General features: G+C 39.1%; 1 protein-coding gene across 1 annotated transcript in view; it reads right to left on the bottom strand.

Annotated features, from left to right (window-relative positions):
• The window catches only part of gabra3 (gamma-aminobutyric acid type A receptor subunit alpha3), a gene marked incomplete in the record, with an annotated part of 170,635 nt that overhangs the window by 25,579 nt on the left and 127,159 nt on the right, over positions 1 to 17,897 (bottom strand). Inside the window, 2 exon segments of the mRNA XM_036143367.1 lie at positions 2,850 to 2,993; positions 6,273 to 6,355. Of these exon segments, the coding sequence (XP_035999260.1) occupies positions 2,850 to 2,993; positions 6,273 to 6,355 (227 nt within the window).

Below are 17,897 nucleotides of genomic sequence, written 5' to 3'. Positions count from 1 at the left end.
ACCAAATGCGAAAAATTTGAATGTTGTCTCTCCAGGTGCTGCGTAGGTATCTTTATATTCTGTTTGGGTCATATTTTTCAAGTTGTTCAGCTTTCTATGTTCTCTATTACATTTTTTGAACAGTTACATCACATTATTTGCTGCGGAGCTGCTAATCAAGGTCATGGATTTCCACCTAACCAGTTTTGCAAATCTGCCATTTTTATTTCATCGCCATGATTTTGTAGTCCAAGCTACAATTGGACAAGTGAAATATGTTCAGTTGTGGGGTGTATTAACCCATGAAATTCATTACGCTGTCCTCCAGCGTACTAGAAAAATGTATGACTGGAGTGGAGTGGAGCATTCTGCGATCTGGAGGGGCGCGGGTCGCGGGATGTGAAGTGCCTCATTTGCATTTAAAGAGACAGCACTAAACGATTTGCTCTCAGACGCACATTATAACAGGGGTAAAAGAGGGGTTGTGTGGCAACAATAACGAGGGATTCAGACCAAAGCCTTGCAGCTCCACTTTATATAGACCACAACTGAGTGATTTCATTGTGAATCACATTACCATAAAAAAAGAGGAGCCATTGCATTTTGTAATAACTACCGTAAAATGGAATGTTACAATGTGGCAAAAGCTATTACAATATGCGTTCATGGATTTTATTAAGTCTTGTGGCGATTGTTACAACATGCCGTTTTAATTACATTTTGAAGTCTGAATTTATTACATTATTCCATAATGTAGCGTTACATCCCTTCAGGGCCAGGTTTGAAGATTTGTAACCGCTTTTCTCGGACTTCACCCTGGATTCTGCTGAGAAAATGCACCTTTAGAGGCTGCAAAGGCTATACATCCAGGCAGTTGTTCACTCTCCAGCAGGATGACAACCTTAAACAGCCAGAACTGCACCAAAGCTGTCAAAGCATATTTGTGCATTAAAATAGTATACTCAAAAAGTCCAGACCTGAATCCAATAGAGAAAGATAAGGTTGAAAATTCAATCCAATCTGACTGAGCTTGAACTACAGGGCATTCCTTAAATGACGCCAAATTACTAAAATTAGAGGCATGCATTGCGGCCATCTTGTGGTCGTACAAGCAGAGCAGTAAAGCTTGAATAGTTTACTTGTATGAGTCAAATAGTGAACAGATCTGTCCTGAATATCTGCCCAACGGACATATTATGTCAACAACAAATCACCGCCGCGTTGGTATCTGCTGGAGTGACTCGTGATATGATGATAGTGACCACATGAAGGCAGTTTTTTTCCCCCCATTGATTTTCCAAAACTCTGGAGGATTGCAGAGAAATGTCAGTGTTGGATACGAGCTTTTAACCGAGAGGAGTTTACTGTGGAATCTGACCAAAGACACCTAAATGTGGTCTCTAGATTTCCTCAGTGGTAAGGACCCAACACTTGAACATCCAGACCTGAAACCAGCAACTGTATTAGATGTAATTCTATGCCGATTCAATGGAGTTCTTCCTCGCGTTTGATCGGTTGTCAGACATGACCTACCTACCTTTCTTCTTTCCGCTCATTTTGAGCCCTCTATATTTCAACCAACAATTAAGCTGTTCTATGCTGGGTTTCTCGACTGAAGCAGGTTGAAATGAAGCTTCTGGGACATTGTCATTTTCCAAAATGATTGGTATTGTGGTTGTTGCCATTATAATTTGCGCTCTTCCTGTCCGAACAGCCGGGAAAGGCAGGCTGTCTCGGGAAGAATGTGACATCATTTGAGAAATGCCCCCATTGGTGGTAAGAATTTTGGTGTCTAAATGTGTGAAGCTGTTGGAGACCTACCCCAACATACCAGCAGCTGTAAATGTGTGTAAAGGCGTCTCTACAACGTATTGATTCAAACAGGCTAAATATAAATTCATGCCACACTTTTCAGATTTTCATGTGTGGGTCTTTGCCTTGGAAAAGGCAGCAAGGCCTCAGAAACCTGTCTCCCATGTATGTCTTTCTCTTGATATGTTGTATTGAAATGTAATTTCCACCAAAGCGGACAATAAAGCAATTCAATTCAACTCAATTCTAATTCCATAAAATTTCAAAGATTCAATGTTAGCAATAAGGTAACATAAATCAATTGCATATCCCTCATTGCTGGTTGTAATGTGACAACTTGTGAAAGAATGAATGGCCTATGAACATTTTTAGAAAGGTACTTTTGAACAGATCTACCCCATTTTTGTCTTGCAATGTGTAATACCCACGGCATTATTGGCCTAGTTTATTTCATGTATTGATTTTAGTTTGCTGAGATAAGCTCTACGTCCTCTAGTGGGAATATAAAACCATTTCTGTCTCAAAGATAAATGGACAAAGCTTGATAAAGAGATAAAATGTTTATGCACTGAAGAGTTTATGCGAGAAGACATCATCTCCCTTAATTTTTGCAGATATTAAAGTTGACTCCGGGCTACAGGCCTCAACACATTTGAGTAAACTTCCACCTCTGGCTGCCTTTCTCATATTAACTTTGTAAATATACTGAGCAGTTTGCCCCGAAAAAAAAACTGATAACAGTCATCATTTTCACAGTGTACCCAAACAATTTAAATAATTCAGAAATAACAGGGGGGAAAAAAAAGAAGCAGATTGCCGGGTGAAAACAGTACCAGCCAGAGCCACCAGCAATGAGGTGGATTAATTTACTGTGAAACATCCTTCGATGCAGTCCAGGTCTTTTACCATTTGCAAGATACTATAACACAATGGAGACTTGTGTCATAAACTAGTTTATAATGCTGCCTGACCGGCCTGCACAACTTAAGGACATACAAGCTCCTTGGTAGTGTTTGCAGGATTTTAGGCAGTGTGTTAGAGTGTGGCATAAGCTGTACCTGTGCTGGAACTGATGGTTTCTTTGCCAATGACGTGACCCAGTAAGTCATACTGGTTAAGCCTGGAGCCGTCCTCTGCCACAGACACAGATCTCTCGTCTCCTTGGGTCCACAGGTAGATCACCTCGTTGTTGGTGTAAGCATCTGGGTGAGTGCAGAGAGAATGAAAAACAGAAGAGCCAAGACGTGTTAGGAGTTTAGTAAACGATATTCGGGGAAGTCAGATACAGCAAAGATTTTCTTCCTCTTTCAGTGCGGTTGTGATGATGTGTTATCTTTAACCGCAGAAGACAAATGTTTTTGTGAGGCTGTTTCTGAGAAATCTGATATCTCCTCTTTTTAGCAACACTAGCATGGCTTTAGGAATCTTTTTTGTGAAAGTTTCACCGAAAGTTTCAAAAGAACTGTTTCAGAAATGCAACGCAAACCGTAATTTCATCTTTCATCTAAAGCTTTAAATGCAAGAGAAATCTTCGCTACTAGCTCCACCGCAAGTAAAAGAAGACTTTTCAGTACCCGTGGTGTTAGAGCTGTTTGGTTTTTAATCACACGCTTTGTGTGGATTAGATCATAGCAATTATTGCGGTCATATAAGAACTATTCTGTTTCAATTGTCACTGAATTCTAGGTTTCAGCAGCTCAATCTCAACAGTATGTGGTCTCTCTTGTCTGATTCTTCTCTTGGTAACAAGACATACATTTTTTTTTTTTTACTGGAGACATATCTGGATTTCAGAAAGGCCACTCAAGCACATGCACTCACTCACACATGATCACACTCTATTTAAGCCATACAGAGTTTCCCTGATGAACAACCTGAATGACCTTCCTCATCTTTTGCACTTAAAAACCATCATGTACTTTTACCAAACACAAGCGGAAATGTGGTGCACAGGACCCGTGTTAACTGTTTCCATCTGAGATAAGCTCATTCACAGAAAACTCGACTGGGCTCCGCAGCTATATGGCATCCCTCTCCTATAATACTGACTCATGGTGCATTTTCTGATGCGGGGGCACACCGTGTTGAGTGACAATTATTTTCTAAGGCCCTGCTGAGCCCATGTGGCTATAATGATCAGAGTGATTGTTTCTCATGGAGTGCAACCTGAGGACTCGACGGTCTCATACATCCTGCAGTATGTTTCTTCTTGGCTGGTATGCACTGAAAATGAACACGTTTTCCAGTGTTATAGTTGGTGTTGCTTTTTAAAAATACAATAACATTATTTATCTTTTTTACATTTTGTCCAGTTATAGCCACAATCGTCTTCTCATATTAGCTGGATTTCATGTGATAACAGGAGGATCCAATGGAAAACTAGGACCAACAGTGAGTTTAAATAATGTGGGAAGTGTGGAAAGAAATGTTGGATGCAGGTAAGATTATCAGGAAATAAATGGGGCAGCGGAGGCAAAAGGTGATCCATGAGGTTTAGGGAGGGAGACTAATTAGCACAGAGGGTACTAAACTAATACACAAAGAAACTATCAAACCTGGGAGTAAATTCTGGCAGAAAACTAACATAGATAATTCCAAATGTACAAAGAATACAACACAAGAATAAGCTAAAAAAAAAAAAAATCAAACCAAAAGGAATCAATTTATTTGGCAAGATCCTAGAGATAATAATGAACACCGAAATGAACAGACCTAATAAATCAACAGGAGAATTATGAAAACACAAACACAAGGATCATAAGGAAAAAACCTGAAGGAGCAACGAGTGATTTGAGCATGAGCATTCATCTACAAAGCTACCTTTAGTTCTTAACAAAACATTTTTTTTTAGTTCTTTCTATCTAAAATAATGAAATTTTGCTTATTGCTCCTTTGAATATATGGATAAAGTATTTTTTTTTTAAAATTCTAAAACATGAATGTGCTTTAATATAAACAGTTTCAAATTGCTTTTGATGTTCAGCACTTTGTGTCAGCTGTTTGGCCGGTGTTAAAGTGCTTTCTAAATTAAGATGATGATGATGATGATGATGATGATGATGATGATGATTTTGATGATGATGCAGTATCTCTGGTGTCTAATTTAGGCCATTTTCCTGTTGGAAGGTGAAATCCACCTCATTCTCAAATCTTTGGCTGCCTCTAACAGGTTTTCCTCCAGGATTTAAATGTGTTTAGTTCATAATCCCATCAGTTCTGACCAACTTTCCTTTCCCTGCTGAAGAAAAGCATCCCCGCAGCATGTTGCTGCCACCACCATGTTTCACTGTTGGGGATGTTGTGCTCTGGATGAAAGCAATACCATATGCCAGTTTTAAATAAGACAAAATCCATATAAAAAGAGGCTTAAGATATGTGGATGTCACATATTAAAGAATTTTATTCGTAAATGTATTGATGACTATATTGACACTTCACTGTAATGCACTGCTTTGTCACATATAAACAATATTAATAAAAAAAAATTACATGGATATTTGTGGTTGTAAATGTGAAACAGCTCTTGAGTGACAAGGTACTCTATATACCTCTACCAGTCTGACACTTTTACCTGTTTTAAGGTATCAGTGGCAAAAACATAATCTGCATTTGTCTGCAATATATGAAACTGGTGGGAGACTGTGTTGATATTAATTTGCCTTTTACTTGAGCCAGTTAAGCAATTTAACAGATTATAGATTTATAGGATGTTAATATGCTTGGAAAAATTAATCTTTGTGATAATTACTGTTTGTATTGGACCTTAAGTGGGTTGTATAGAAATTCCATTTTTACAGTATTCATAAGACCAGTGGGATAAATCAACCCCACTTTTAGCGATTCTCTTATTTTGCTTTTAACACTATCAGCGGGTTAGATTTAGCAATTACAGAGAAAAAAAAAAAGACCTTAATCACGGCCTCGTAGACCTGCCGCTGTGACTCTACAGCAGCATATGTACGTATTTATGAATTCAGTAGCTTTTCAGACAGGAATTTGAACATAGTTTTGGTAAATTTCCTGCAATGAAATTCAAATAACAAACCTTTCTTGTGGAGCAATGCCCTGAGCACGCTTGAACATTACTTTAAAGCTTCTATTGCCATACTGAACTACAGTAAAGTTTAACATCTGTAAAGGTACATCTGAAATAAGCTACTGGCTAATGTTGGCTCGGGCACTTTAACTGTATTACGCAGTAGAGTTATATTCCCTCCTTAATGGTGTTTAAATCTGGGCTTTTATGTAGGGAAACCTTTGGCTCTGCGATGGCTGTGTTAAATACACGGGCTTTTCCAGCTTTTCATCTTTACCTAGATATCTTTTATTACAAACAAGGGCGGCTTGAGGATGAGGAGCACTTTTGCTCGAAGCAGTTCTCAACGGTAAAATATAACCGATCCCTCCAGAGAACAATAGCTTATTATTTGGTTACTGTGATTTTTCATTCAGCTGCATCTGAACATGTGGGGATTACTTACAACTTCCAAACTTCAAAGGACAGGCATGCGCATCCATCGGGAAATCCTCCAGGTGCATTGGGCACTCTGCATGGATAGTCAACCTGAAGGGGCAGAGACATATTACATTATATTACACACTGAGTTAAGGCGGGGACTTGGCAAAACTTGCCTTACATTGTGCCATATTTTTCCAGACCCGTCACAAGAGATTTTGGTTTTAGGATGAGTAGCTTTTGCCGTATTAGACCCCCTGACTGAAGAGGGGCATCAAATTACGTTTTTTGTCCAAGCATCAAAATATCCCATAAATATTGTAGCTCATACCGTCTCATTCATAAATGTTTAATCAAGAATCAAATCCGAGTGATTCAGAGACTCATAAAGCCATTCCTCAGCTGACTGAATTCCAAAATTAGGTTATTCTGACTCACTTACAGCATTTATAGTCCATACATCAACTCAGGATTAGGTTATTTGAAAAAAAATAAATAAATAAAAGGACTGTAAAAAAATTACTGGGCAAGGAAATGTTATTAGCTTACATGTATTTCTTTTTTCCCTGACCATGCTGAAATAAATTCAAAGCGCTGTTGCCTGAAACACTTTTTGCACTTATAGGATTCTTTATTTAATGTTACCCTGGTTTCATTCTGTTATGTGTGAACAGATGCATTTTCAATTTCTTTATGGAAGAATATAAAACAAGTAAGGCATTGAAAAGGGTAATTTGGTAGGTTTAATGGCGCAGATCATCCTTCATGTGAAGTTTATTGTAGCCCCAGTGAAAGTATACCATTATGGCAAACTTTATGTTTCTAATTAGATCCTCTTGTTGCCTTTACAACAACCCTGTGGCCTCAATTTTCCTCTCAGTCCACTGGCTGCTATCTGGTACTGTCTCGTTACTGATAAGCGTCTCGGTAACTACACAAATGAACACAATAGAGCATAAATCAAAAAGCAAGCATTGCACCGTTGCATATCACACAGCTCCTACATCCAGCGGCTAATTGATGTCATTCATCTCACTCCTGAGCTGAAATCATATTCTCTCAGAAACGAAGGGAGTGACGGCACCAGAACTACATTGATCACAAACAGGGAAGCAAGATGTCTGTGAAACCAAACTCCACGGAAAGGTAGGAAACGGAAACAACACGCCCTGCTCATCGAGACTGTTCGAGATCACGGCTGCTCCTTAAGTGAAACACAACAACCTCCAGCTACTGTCGACATCTTATTTTCACAGTTTCCGAGCTAACAACCACAGTGCATGTGACGGATGTCAGTAGATGAACCCTAAACCATAAAGTAAATTTAAAGAGCACAAACATTTAGCAGATTAGTGTGAGGCGGGAATGCTGGAGTGCAGATTTATTGTATTGCAATCAGTTTGGGTCAAAATGTATGCCCTCCAGTGCATTAATCGCCTGTATGGGATCATTATAGTCAGAGGCCTCGCTTCCTTTAACAGTGTCTGAGAATATCTTCTTCTGTACAGGACACTTGATACCTGGCATGATTATTAAAACAGAGAGATCAGAAGCGTGAACAAAGTTTCATAGAAAATACAATATTTTTTAATATACACAATTCTACAATCCTATAATGTTTATCAAGCAGTTTTATTGACATTTTGTCCAACTTACTGTTGGGCATCATTGGGCCACTAGTGTAACCTGACAGAAGCCAGACGTATGTTGCTCCGCCTAGCTCCACTCACATACATCTGGGACACCGCCGGTAGAAAGTGATTTCTCCAACCAATTTTATAGTCTGGCCAATCAGGAGGCAGGGCTGGCATTTCATAGATGTGACGTAGTGGAGACGCGACCATGATGTGAGACTGTTTTGATAGCAATGGCGGCTAGTCAAGGAAGCAAGCGTTAACATTGATGCTGCTATTTCTTCCGTGTTGTCCAATCTACCTAATATTGTTTTATTAAAAGAACAACAGAGAACGCCTCTGAAGGCTTTTGTTGGTGGAAACGATGTTTTCGCCCTTCTCCCGACCGGATTTGGCAAGTTTTGTTTTCCGGGGCGTCTGCAGCGGACGCGCCCCGGAGCGGTTAGCGGTTAGCGCGAACCATATTAGGAGGCCTTTAGTCCCCAACGCAGTCGGCCCGGGATCGACTCCGACCCGCGGCGCTTTGCCGCCTGTCTTCCCCCTCTTCCTGTCAGCTCACTGTCAATAAAACGCGTGCCACTAGAGCCGCAAACACATACCAAAATGTTTTTTTTTTTCCTGCGTCGCTCTCATCAGCGTCATGGGTTGGCTTTGGTGTGAGTGGTTGTAATAGCACATCGATAAAGATGACAGACAAGTGGCTTATCCAATCATATGCAAGAATTTTTGATAAGGCCCAGCCTTCAATAAAGGCAATTCCTATGGCGGTGTCCCAGATGTATGTGAGTGGAGCTAGGCGGAGCGACATGCGTCTGGCTTCTGTCAGGTTACCACTAGTATGCAGTGATTCTACATAGCAATGAAGTGGAAACCTCTAGGACAGTCCCTTGCAGACGCATTCATCACCCTTTAATTGTTTTGCCCCCACCGGGTGGGAGCACAATTTCACCACTTGAAGCAGGCCCCGGAAGGCCGAGCAAAAAGGATCCCCACCAGAGCTGGAGCCAGTCCATACTCCATACCACCAGTCCCTGCTGAAGCAGCACGGGCTCAGAGGCAGGAGCCATGTTGTGCCTCCTGCCCATGGTGTCCGTGGGTATCTGCAGTAATGTGACATGTTTCTAGTAATTCAGGTGTGTATGTCTAAAGTACATTACAGGGTGGTACTTAAAAAAAAAAAAAAACAGTTTGAAGCTACAAAACACTTAAAACTGGGGCAGAGGTTCACCTTCCAGCAGAACTAATTCCCTGAACATAAGAGTATAGCTACACGGAAACGGTTTGGATTAAAGCATATTCATGTTTTACAGTGGTCCAGTCAAAGTCCTAAATCCAACAGAGAACGTGTGGAAATACTTTAAAATGGTGCTTGCACAGACATCCTCCCTCCAATTGGACAGAGCTTGAGCTATTTTTAAGAAGAATGGGCAAAAAAAAAAATCCAGTGTGTAGATACACAAATCTGGCAAGACATACCCTTAGGGACTTGTTGCTGTCAATGCAAAAAAAATGGTGGTTCTAGAAATTGATTTATGGGGTCTGAACAGAAATGCATGCCCCACAAAATTTTAATTTGTAGAAAAAAAACTTGAAAATGTCTGATTTTCTCTCCACTTTACATTTATGCACTACTATGTATAGGTCTTTCACATAAGGACTCAATAAAATACATTGCAGTGAGCGCTCATAACATGAGAAAATTCAGGCTGCATGAATACATTTGCAAGGCACTATTTCTCTTTACAGTCACACGGGTGTTGATAAGCTCACACTTGACTATTTTTACCTATCTTTAATGACAATCAGCCAAACTTTAGAGTTAACGAAGAAGATTTAATTTATTCATACATTCCCATTCAATCTCAGGGACTCAGAGTTGTTACAGAAACCAGAGTTGGAGCTGTACTGTTGCGAACTGACAGTGAGTGATAAATGCTCTGACAAAAATAAGGCTCCAGCAGCTCTGGCAGACAATAGCGGCTCCCTCCATTCAAAATAATGATGCAAGCCAGCAAAGCCGAGGCCTTCAGAGCTGCTGCAGACGTGCTGATTAACTGGATTTAAGCGGTTGTCTAGTGAGAAGCGCCAATCAACACCTGGTGCCAAGTCAACGCTCTCCACATTCAGCTTCATATAAGATGGATTTGCATTCTAAAACCTAATACTGTACCTGTGCTGTGAGCAAAAAAAAAAAAAAAAAAAAAAAAAGATACAAGTCTCTTCTTTGGAGTGTTACACAGAAAGGTTAAACTGGGATTTGTGATGTGTAGAGGCTCTGTTAGGTTCGGGCTGAAGCAGGTAAATCCTCTTTGAGTGTGAACACCAAAATCCGGCTGTCATTATCTGAAAAACTCATCTGTATAGCTATCAAAATCTGTATTAAACCCAGTGACTAACAAAACTAAGCGCCCAGAGGAAAATGTATACTTTAGAATTGATTTAGGACACATTTGGACAAGTGAATGCTACATAAGTGATTCGCTTCAATGTTAACTATTCAGTTCAATTTATATGATTCACTTCAGGGCTAATGATTCCGTTTAACATAAATTATTTAGTCCAATGTAAATGATTTTCTTCAATGTAAATTATTCACTTCAACACGATTCAGTTTAATGTAACTTATTCCTGCCTTTGCAGATATTCCTAAACAGGTGCTAGATTTTTACAGAAAATAATAATAATAATTGTCGCGGCCTTCCATGTTCCAAAAAAACCAAAATTCCAACATAGGCCGTGGGTGGTAACACGTGGTTTGATTTGCACGCACTTCTTACTTCATTGGTTTGTAAAAATATGGGATTTATTTCTTGAAAAAATATAGACAAAATAAAGACTAAAAAATGTCTTACAACTTGTTGAAAACGAAAAATAATCTCAATTTGCTGTTTGAAGTTCTAAAAGTGGTCAAAAAATCATTTACAAAACCTCCCGTCCACACCAGACATTTACCAAACGATAGATCTGCACCAAGCACCCGGTGTGTTCTTAATTACTCAAATTAATGGGAGGGTCTAACAATTAACAACGTCATCTAAACATTTCAAATCTAAAAATTAATTACAAATTTTGGTTCTAAACTAACGTAAATATACCAACTACCCAAAAGAAGAAAACTAAATTGTAAGAAAATACAATCCAAAAAATATATCATAAATGGCCACAACAATAATATTTAAACTTTTTTGATCTCACAATGGAGAAATTCACATCTGCGTTTTAACCCATCCCCTTGGGGAGCAGTGGGCTGCCACTGTGCGGCGCCCGGGGACCAGTCTGGGGTTAAGGGTCTTGCTCAGGGACCCAGAGTGGCAATTGAACTCAGAACCTCCGGGACCCAAGCACAATGCTCTAACCACTAGGCCACCACCCCCCAAATGTTCACTTGTTGGTTGCCAGAAACACCAGAGCTGAGATTGCTGCTTTTGGAGTCGTGCTGCAACTAGAAAACATGGCCGAACGAGTCATGGTGTGTTGTGGTCAGCTGTGAATATCAGATATGCAACCCCTGTGGGTGTGGTTGTATAAAGCGACAATCTTTCGTGGAAGGTAGTCTGGTTGTGTTCTACACTTTTATTTGATAATATTTGGTCATGCTACCCTGCAGAGGTTCTTCATTTCAGATTGTGAGGACATCTCCAGTCCATAGCTCACTCCAGACGATCCTTGAGATTTAATGTTGGAGTTAGTTCAGCCACTCAAAAACTTTAAAGTCCTCCAGATGAGCTCTTTTGATTATTTGGATGTATGTGTGGACTCACCGTGATGCTAAATGCAGAAATCCTTCTTAATTTTTTGTTGTCAAGCAAACTGCTGAAGGTTAGGGGTAAAAACTGTTATTTGGAGCTATTTGTATTATCATCCACGTTCACCAAAATCCCAAACATACTTTTTTAAAGGACTAAGTTAAAAAAAGACTAAGTAGACACTATCAGGACAAAATATTGGCATATTTTGTTTTATTTGAATATGGATGTTTTTTTTGTATCCTCTTTTTATGGTCAAAATACGTGACTAGTCCCTTATAAGTTTTAAAAACCTTATTTGACTGATATTTAACTAAATCTTTTATCTAAAAAATAGTAAAGTTTACAAAACTGACATGTATGAAATAAAGTATGAAATAAAAAATATATTTATTATATCAAAAAAGCATTACAACATTTTTCAATCATTTAATCACAGTTGTTATGAATGCCAACAGCTGTGGGCTAAATTATTTGTTTTCATGTTATTGTTACCTGGCCATATTAGAACACATAATGCTAAGGAATTTTATGTTTAATAACTCTGTGGTTTATTGTTAACCTGGATTCAACAGGAGTCTTTATTTAACTGGTTAACGAAGGACATGTTTATGTTACAGAATAGGAAAAAGTCTGAACATTGTTTCAAACGCATGCCAGTAATTTATGTTCCAGCCCAATAATTTTCACCTTTCCATTCACCCGCCACTCTGCAGCAGGTCTGCCTCTCATGTACAGTATTATCTGTCATTGTGTCCATTAACAGGGGAAATGGATAGTGTAGAGGTGTGTAGAGATGTGAGGGTGTTCTCCTATACTTTAATAAGTGCTGTGAATTAGTTTTCAGGTTTCATTTTCTGTTATGTTCCCTTTGTTTCGTGGTTTACTGGTGGAGACGGACAAAAGAAGCGTCAAGTTTCACAAGTCCTGGAGAATTTGTTGTAATGAAAACAAAGTACACCCACTTTTCATACTAGAGTTTTAAAATATAGTATCAGTACAAGCGATCTGTTTTTTTTTTTTTAGTTTCTAATATTATTTAAAGGAGCACAGTGTAAATTCCAGGATTTTTGCAGACGTCTGCCCCAGTGTTGTATAGTAACAAAGTAAAAATACTTCACTACTGTACTTAAGTATATTTTGGAGTACTTTATACTTTTCTCGAGTATAAAATTTTTTGATAACTTTTACTTTTACTTCACTATATTTCTGAACTTGATTGCATACTTTTACTCCAATACATTTTCAATGTTTGGTTTAGTTACTCGTTACAAAAAGAGAGAGAGAGACTCACGCATGCAAGTGTTTTGACCCCACCTACTGATTGACTGCGACAAAGTTGGGACTTGGCTGAGCTTGTTCATCACCACCAACAGGATAAGAAGCTGGTTCAGTGGTAGGGCAGGTTAAATTAACCTTGTGGTATAGGTAAAGCATCTAATAGCAGAGAGTCCTAATTTTCTCAACTAAATGATAACCTGCAGGTGTATCTATTAGCAGGTTTACCACTTCCTGTAGGTTAACTAGACCTGGTTTATCACTTAACCAAGTTCTTAGTATGCACCCCCTGGTCTAAATTTTACCTGCACTTGGCCGTTTATATTATTTCAAGTGAATTTGACTTTCAAAGTTTACCAAAATCTAAAAAATGTCATTCAAACTGCATTTGCTTTGTTTTACTTTTTACTTATACTTTTTATTACATTACTTGAGTACATCTATTTTTACAGTAATTTTCATACTTAAGTACAAGACATTTCAGATACTTTAAGACTTTTACTCAAGTAACATTTCAGTCAGTGACTTGGACTTTTACCAAAGTCATATTTTGGAGAGGTACTTATACTTTTACTTGACTCCGAGATTTCAGTACTTTATACAACACTGGTCTGCCCCCTCTGATCACAAGTTGAAATGACACCTAGGTTGTGCACGTGCATGAGAGAGGAGGAAAAGCATCTGCCGCTGCGACTACACAGGTCTTTTGTTTAGAGGCATAATGTCTTCTGAGGTAAGAAAGTTCTTAATGTTGAAGTTAGCCCATGTTCTCTCGCTAATGCATAGATTACGGCCGAGACTCAACAAAGTAATCAGGTGATCACGGGCGCACAGTGAGTCACACCCCCGTGTACAACCAGCGGATTCGTCCTGAATCACTCTCTCATGAACTGACTAATCCAGCCTATACAAGCAACTGCACTAAACAGAGGATAACTCCTTTTACACATCGGGCAATTGTAAGGTTATGTATGGAAAAATATGAATAATATTGAACTGGAAAACTTGCACTATGCACCTGTAAATCTAATCCTAAATTTCCAAAGACACACAATTGATTCCATAGAATTGAATTACTGAGAATGATGAATTTGTTTGTCGCCCTGGCCTGCAAGAAAAAAACAAAAACATTTTGTTTTTTGTGGTCTTGGCTTGGGAGTTCTTACAGCTGCTTCTTGACACATCCTCTGGGAGCCAAAACAATTTTCTTGCGTGATGGCTGACAGGATTATATATAAATACTGAAGCAGGAGGAAACTATGAGGACTTTCTGGGCTTGTGTTCCTGTGAAGTATGAAATTGGCGTGGCCAGAAAGAACTTTGTTCTCGTTCTTTCTATTTCAGATGAAAGAACAATTTTGTCTTTCCTTAAGGAGTAGTTATTAGCCCTTAGTGGGGAAGGTGGTAATCAAATGCTGCTAATAAAATGCACACAATGAACTAATCATCAGGAGGTGTGAGAACCTCTGCAAAAGCTGAAACATGGATGCAGGTGGTTAACACAATGCCAAGAAGAAAATAATAATAATAATAATAATAGTCATGGTTGAGTTTTGGTTTGGCTTTGTTTTTCTGTTACTTTCATTTTTTCATCTCTTTTGGGTTAGGTTTGACTTTATTTATTGTTAGTTTTCAGTCATCAGTTATTTTCTGTCAATTTTCACTTCACCTCCTCAGCAGTCAGTCACACCTGATAATCATTTACCAGCCAATTAGCCAGACCCTTGTTCCACCTGTGAAGTGCTCTATTTAAACCTCCCTCTGCCTTCAGTTCAGCACTGGGCCGTCATCATTCCACACCTCTCCATGCCAGTCCCCGTTTTTGCCTTGGAAGCTTTGTTTTGCTCCTGTTGTTAAGGTTAGTCCTGCCAGTCACTCTAAAGACTGTTCGTTCACTGTTTGTTCCTGGAGAGGTTCTGCTCTGTGTCCTGGTGTCTCCAGAGAACTGCTAACTGGACTAGCCATCCTGGAAAGGCTCTGCTCTGTGCCCTGGTGTCTCTCAAGTTCTGCTAACCTGACTAGCCGCCCTGGTGAAGCTCAGCTCTGTGCCCTGGTGTCTCCAATGAACTACTAACCTGAGTGCTATGAGGCCTGCTAGCCGAGCAGCACCTAGCAAGTGTGGACTCTCTGTCTCCGGGCCGTCAGCTCCTGCCATCATCTACATCCCTGACTTTCTGCAGTCCTGAACCTCCGGTCTTCATCACTCATCACCCAGCACACTCCTTTCAATAAAGTCTCAAACTTTTAGTTCCGTGTGTGCGTCCTGAGTTCATCGGTAAACAAAACCCTGACAATAATAATAATAATAATAAAGATTACCGTCAACACAATTTATTATATGCTTGCTGTACGCAGTCCAAAATTTTAAATAACCATATCTCTTAAAGGATAACATAGTATTGCATTCCTGCCAAGGGGCCTTTTTGAAAAGATGTTTATCCATTTATTCAATTTTGCCAACTTCTACAAGTTTCAGACTTGAAGTACACTAATTCCCACACTATTTGGAATTTGAAGTCAAATTTTTTATTTGTATCCATAAACTGGACAAAAATGTTGAGTCGGATTTAACCAGATGAAGTGCACTTTTTGCTAAAATAAAGCTAGATAGTAAAGTTAACGGTAAATAAGGGCAATGGAGCCATTGTGTCTGTGCAAGACAATAGAAGAGTAATGGGCAAACTTTATCATATAGACAGTGTCATAATCTCTCTGCTTTTGCAGATCTTCAACACATTTTGAACCTACAAACTAAAACTGTCTCATAGCAATTCCTTGATTGAAACCATAATATTTCTGTGTTGGGTTATCATCCCATCAGAATGTTATATACCATACCAAAGACTTTGTATTAACACACTCTGTTGCATCATACATAGGTTTCTCCCACACATGTATTTTGTTATAAAACTGTGCCGATGCTTATTTTACAGCATCAAAGCACACATGTTTTTTTTTGCTAGTGTTGGCAGAACTGGGAGATCACAGAACTAAAGTCATCATTTCATGTTGCCTAAAACTTCGCACAGAACAAGTGGATGATAGTGACTATCATAAAAATGACTTCTTAGTTCCATAAAACCTTGTTCTAGATGGTCTCATGGAAGGTTGCCCCAAAGATTAAATGTGAAGATTAGATGATATCAATTAATTCTTTCTGGTATGCCACCGTTCTACTCAGCGCGGGTGTTCCCTACTTCATTTTCCACTGCAAACAGCACCAGCTCAACACCGGCGGCATCAGATGATTATCGGTGCGGCGTGTGCGAAGCTTCAGAGACATAGACACACAACTTTCTTATGTGTGTGTGTTTAAATTAAGCTGCTCTACACTCAGTATACAAGGACTTCTATCCAAAATGGCTGAGTATAAGGCTATGATTCTCCGAGCAAACATCCCTTAAAAGTAGCACTAAAGCTAGTGGCTGTTTTTTTTTTCCTCCTTTTGTTTAACACTTGTACGAAAGACATTGTAACTACAAATAAAGGTTATAGATAATGTGATAATAGGGCAGCAGAACATAAGAAATGTGTAATTGTGATACTATTCCTTAACATAGCAATGATTACACTTTGTGAGCTTCTTCATCTTGGCCACAAAAAAACCCTATAAATCAAGTGTGGCCAGGGCAAAAATAACTGTAAAGATTTATCCAAGATATTATGCTAATAATATGTCAAACATTATTTTTCTGACTAAAATTATCAAACATAATTTTAGCAGATAGCAGTAAGGCCATACAGCACAGGTACGTTTATCGGACTTTCAAACTTTGAGCATTGAGCATGCTGAATTTCAAAACACAAAGGTCATCTTTGATAGATTGTTCTGGCGACTCTCCCTGCAACGCTTTATGTATGCGCTTCACATTTTGCACCCGAGTGTTTCATTAACTTGGGACGAAACCAGTTGAAGATGGCTTCAAGCCTGCGTTTGGAGAAAGGGGCGATTCCAACAATCAGGGACTCAATGCAGTTAGTAAGTGTTGTTTCTTGTGTAACTTTTTACCTATTACATAAGAGGCCAGGAAACAATGGTAAGCGAACCATGGCAAAGTGCTAATGTTGCTAACGTGACATACCCTGTGTGTGCTTGAGCAAAGGAACGCTATTACATAAAGTGCTAATATCATGCTTGTAACCAGTAAGATCTCCATGGGAACGCATGAACGTGCATACAAGCAAGTCAAATTCTCGTGTGTACCCTCGCAAAGAAGATAAGGGGTATGAAAAGGGTGAATGAGCTTAATTTAAAAAAAAAAGTCCTCCTAAAAATGACTAAACATAAATTTAAAGACATTTTCACTTAGCCTGGCCAGCCAGACTAACTTTTGCCTCTTGTCTATACGGCTGAAGTTAGTCTGGAACTACTCCCATAGAGGGCTTTTTCAGGGGCGGGGTTAAGAGGCACTAAGTAAACGTAGCGGTAGCCATCTTGTTTGTTTTGGCTGAAGGATTCTCGGGCGCTGCACGTCACTCAACATATAAAGTTTGCCCATGCCTGTGATTGGTCGGTATCAGGAACGACTCTATGGGAGCAGTTCCGGACTCAGTTTACTGTATGGCAAAGTGAAAGCGAAGCTGAATCTGGCTGGCCAGGGTAACTTTCAGAAGGATTTTATATGTAAAATAGCTTCAATTATTATTATTATTACCTTCTACATTGTTGATACATAATGAGGACATCAAAACTACAAAACAAAAGTAGATAGATTTTTGTAGCAAGAGATTGGGAAATAACTCAAAGCATCTTTTATGTTTAAAATTTTCCTACAAGCCCCCTTTTGTTTTGCTAACTGCTTTGCACACTTTTTGCATTCTCTCGAGCTTCATGAGGTAGTCACCTGAAATTGCTTTTCCAAAAGTCTTGAAAAGTTTTCTAGATAAAGGAATATAAATAAAGACAAGCCCCTGAATGAGCAGGTGAGTCCAAACCTTTGACTGGTAGTGTATATTCTCTTGAAGATATGCACAGAGACTAGACGTATTTAT

The sequence above is a fragment of the Fundulus heteroclitus genome, chromosome 11 (genome assembly GCF_011125445.2).
Source record: "Fundulus heteroclitus isolate FHET01 chromosome 11, MU-UCD_Fhet_4.1, whole genome shotgun sequence".
NCBI lineage: Eukaryota > Metazoa > Chordata > Actinopteri > Cyprinodontiformes > Fundulidae > Fundulus > Fundulus heteroclitus.
Note: the sequence above shows the minus strand (reverse complement) of the source record. Positions and strands in the feature narration are given on the sequence as shown.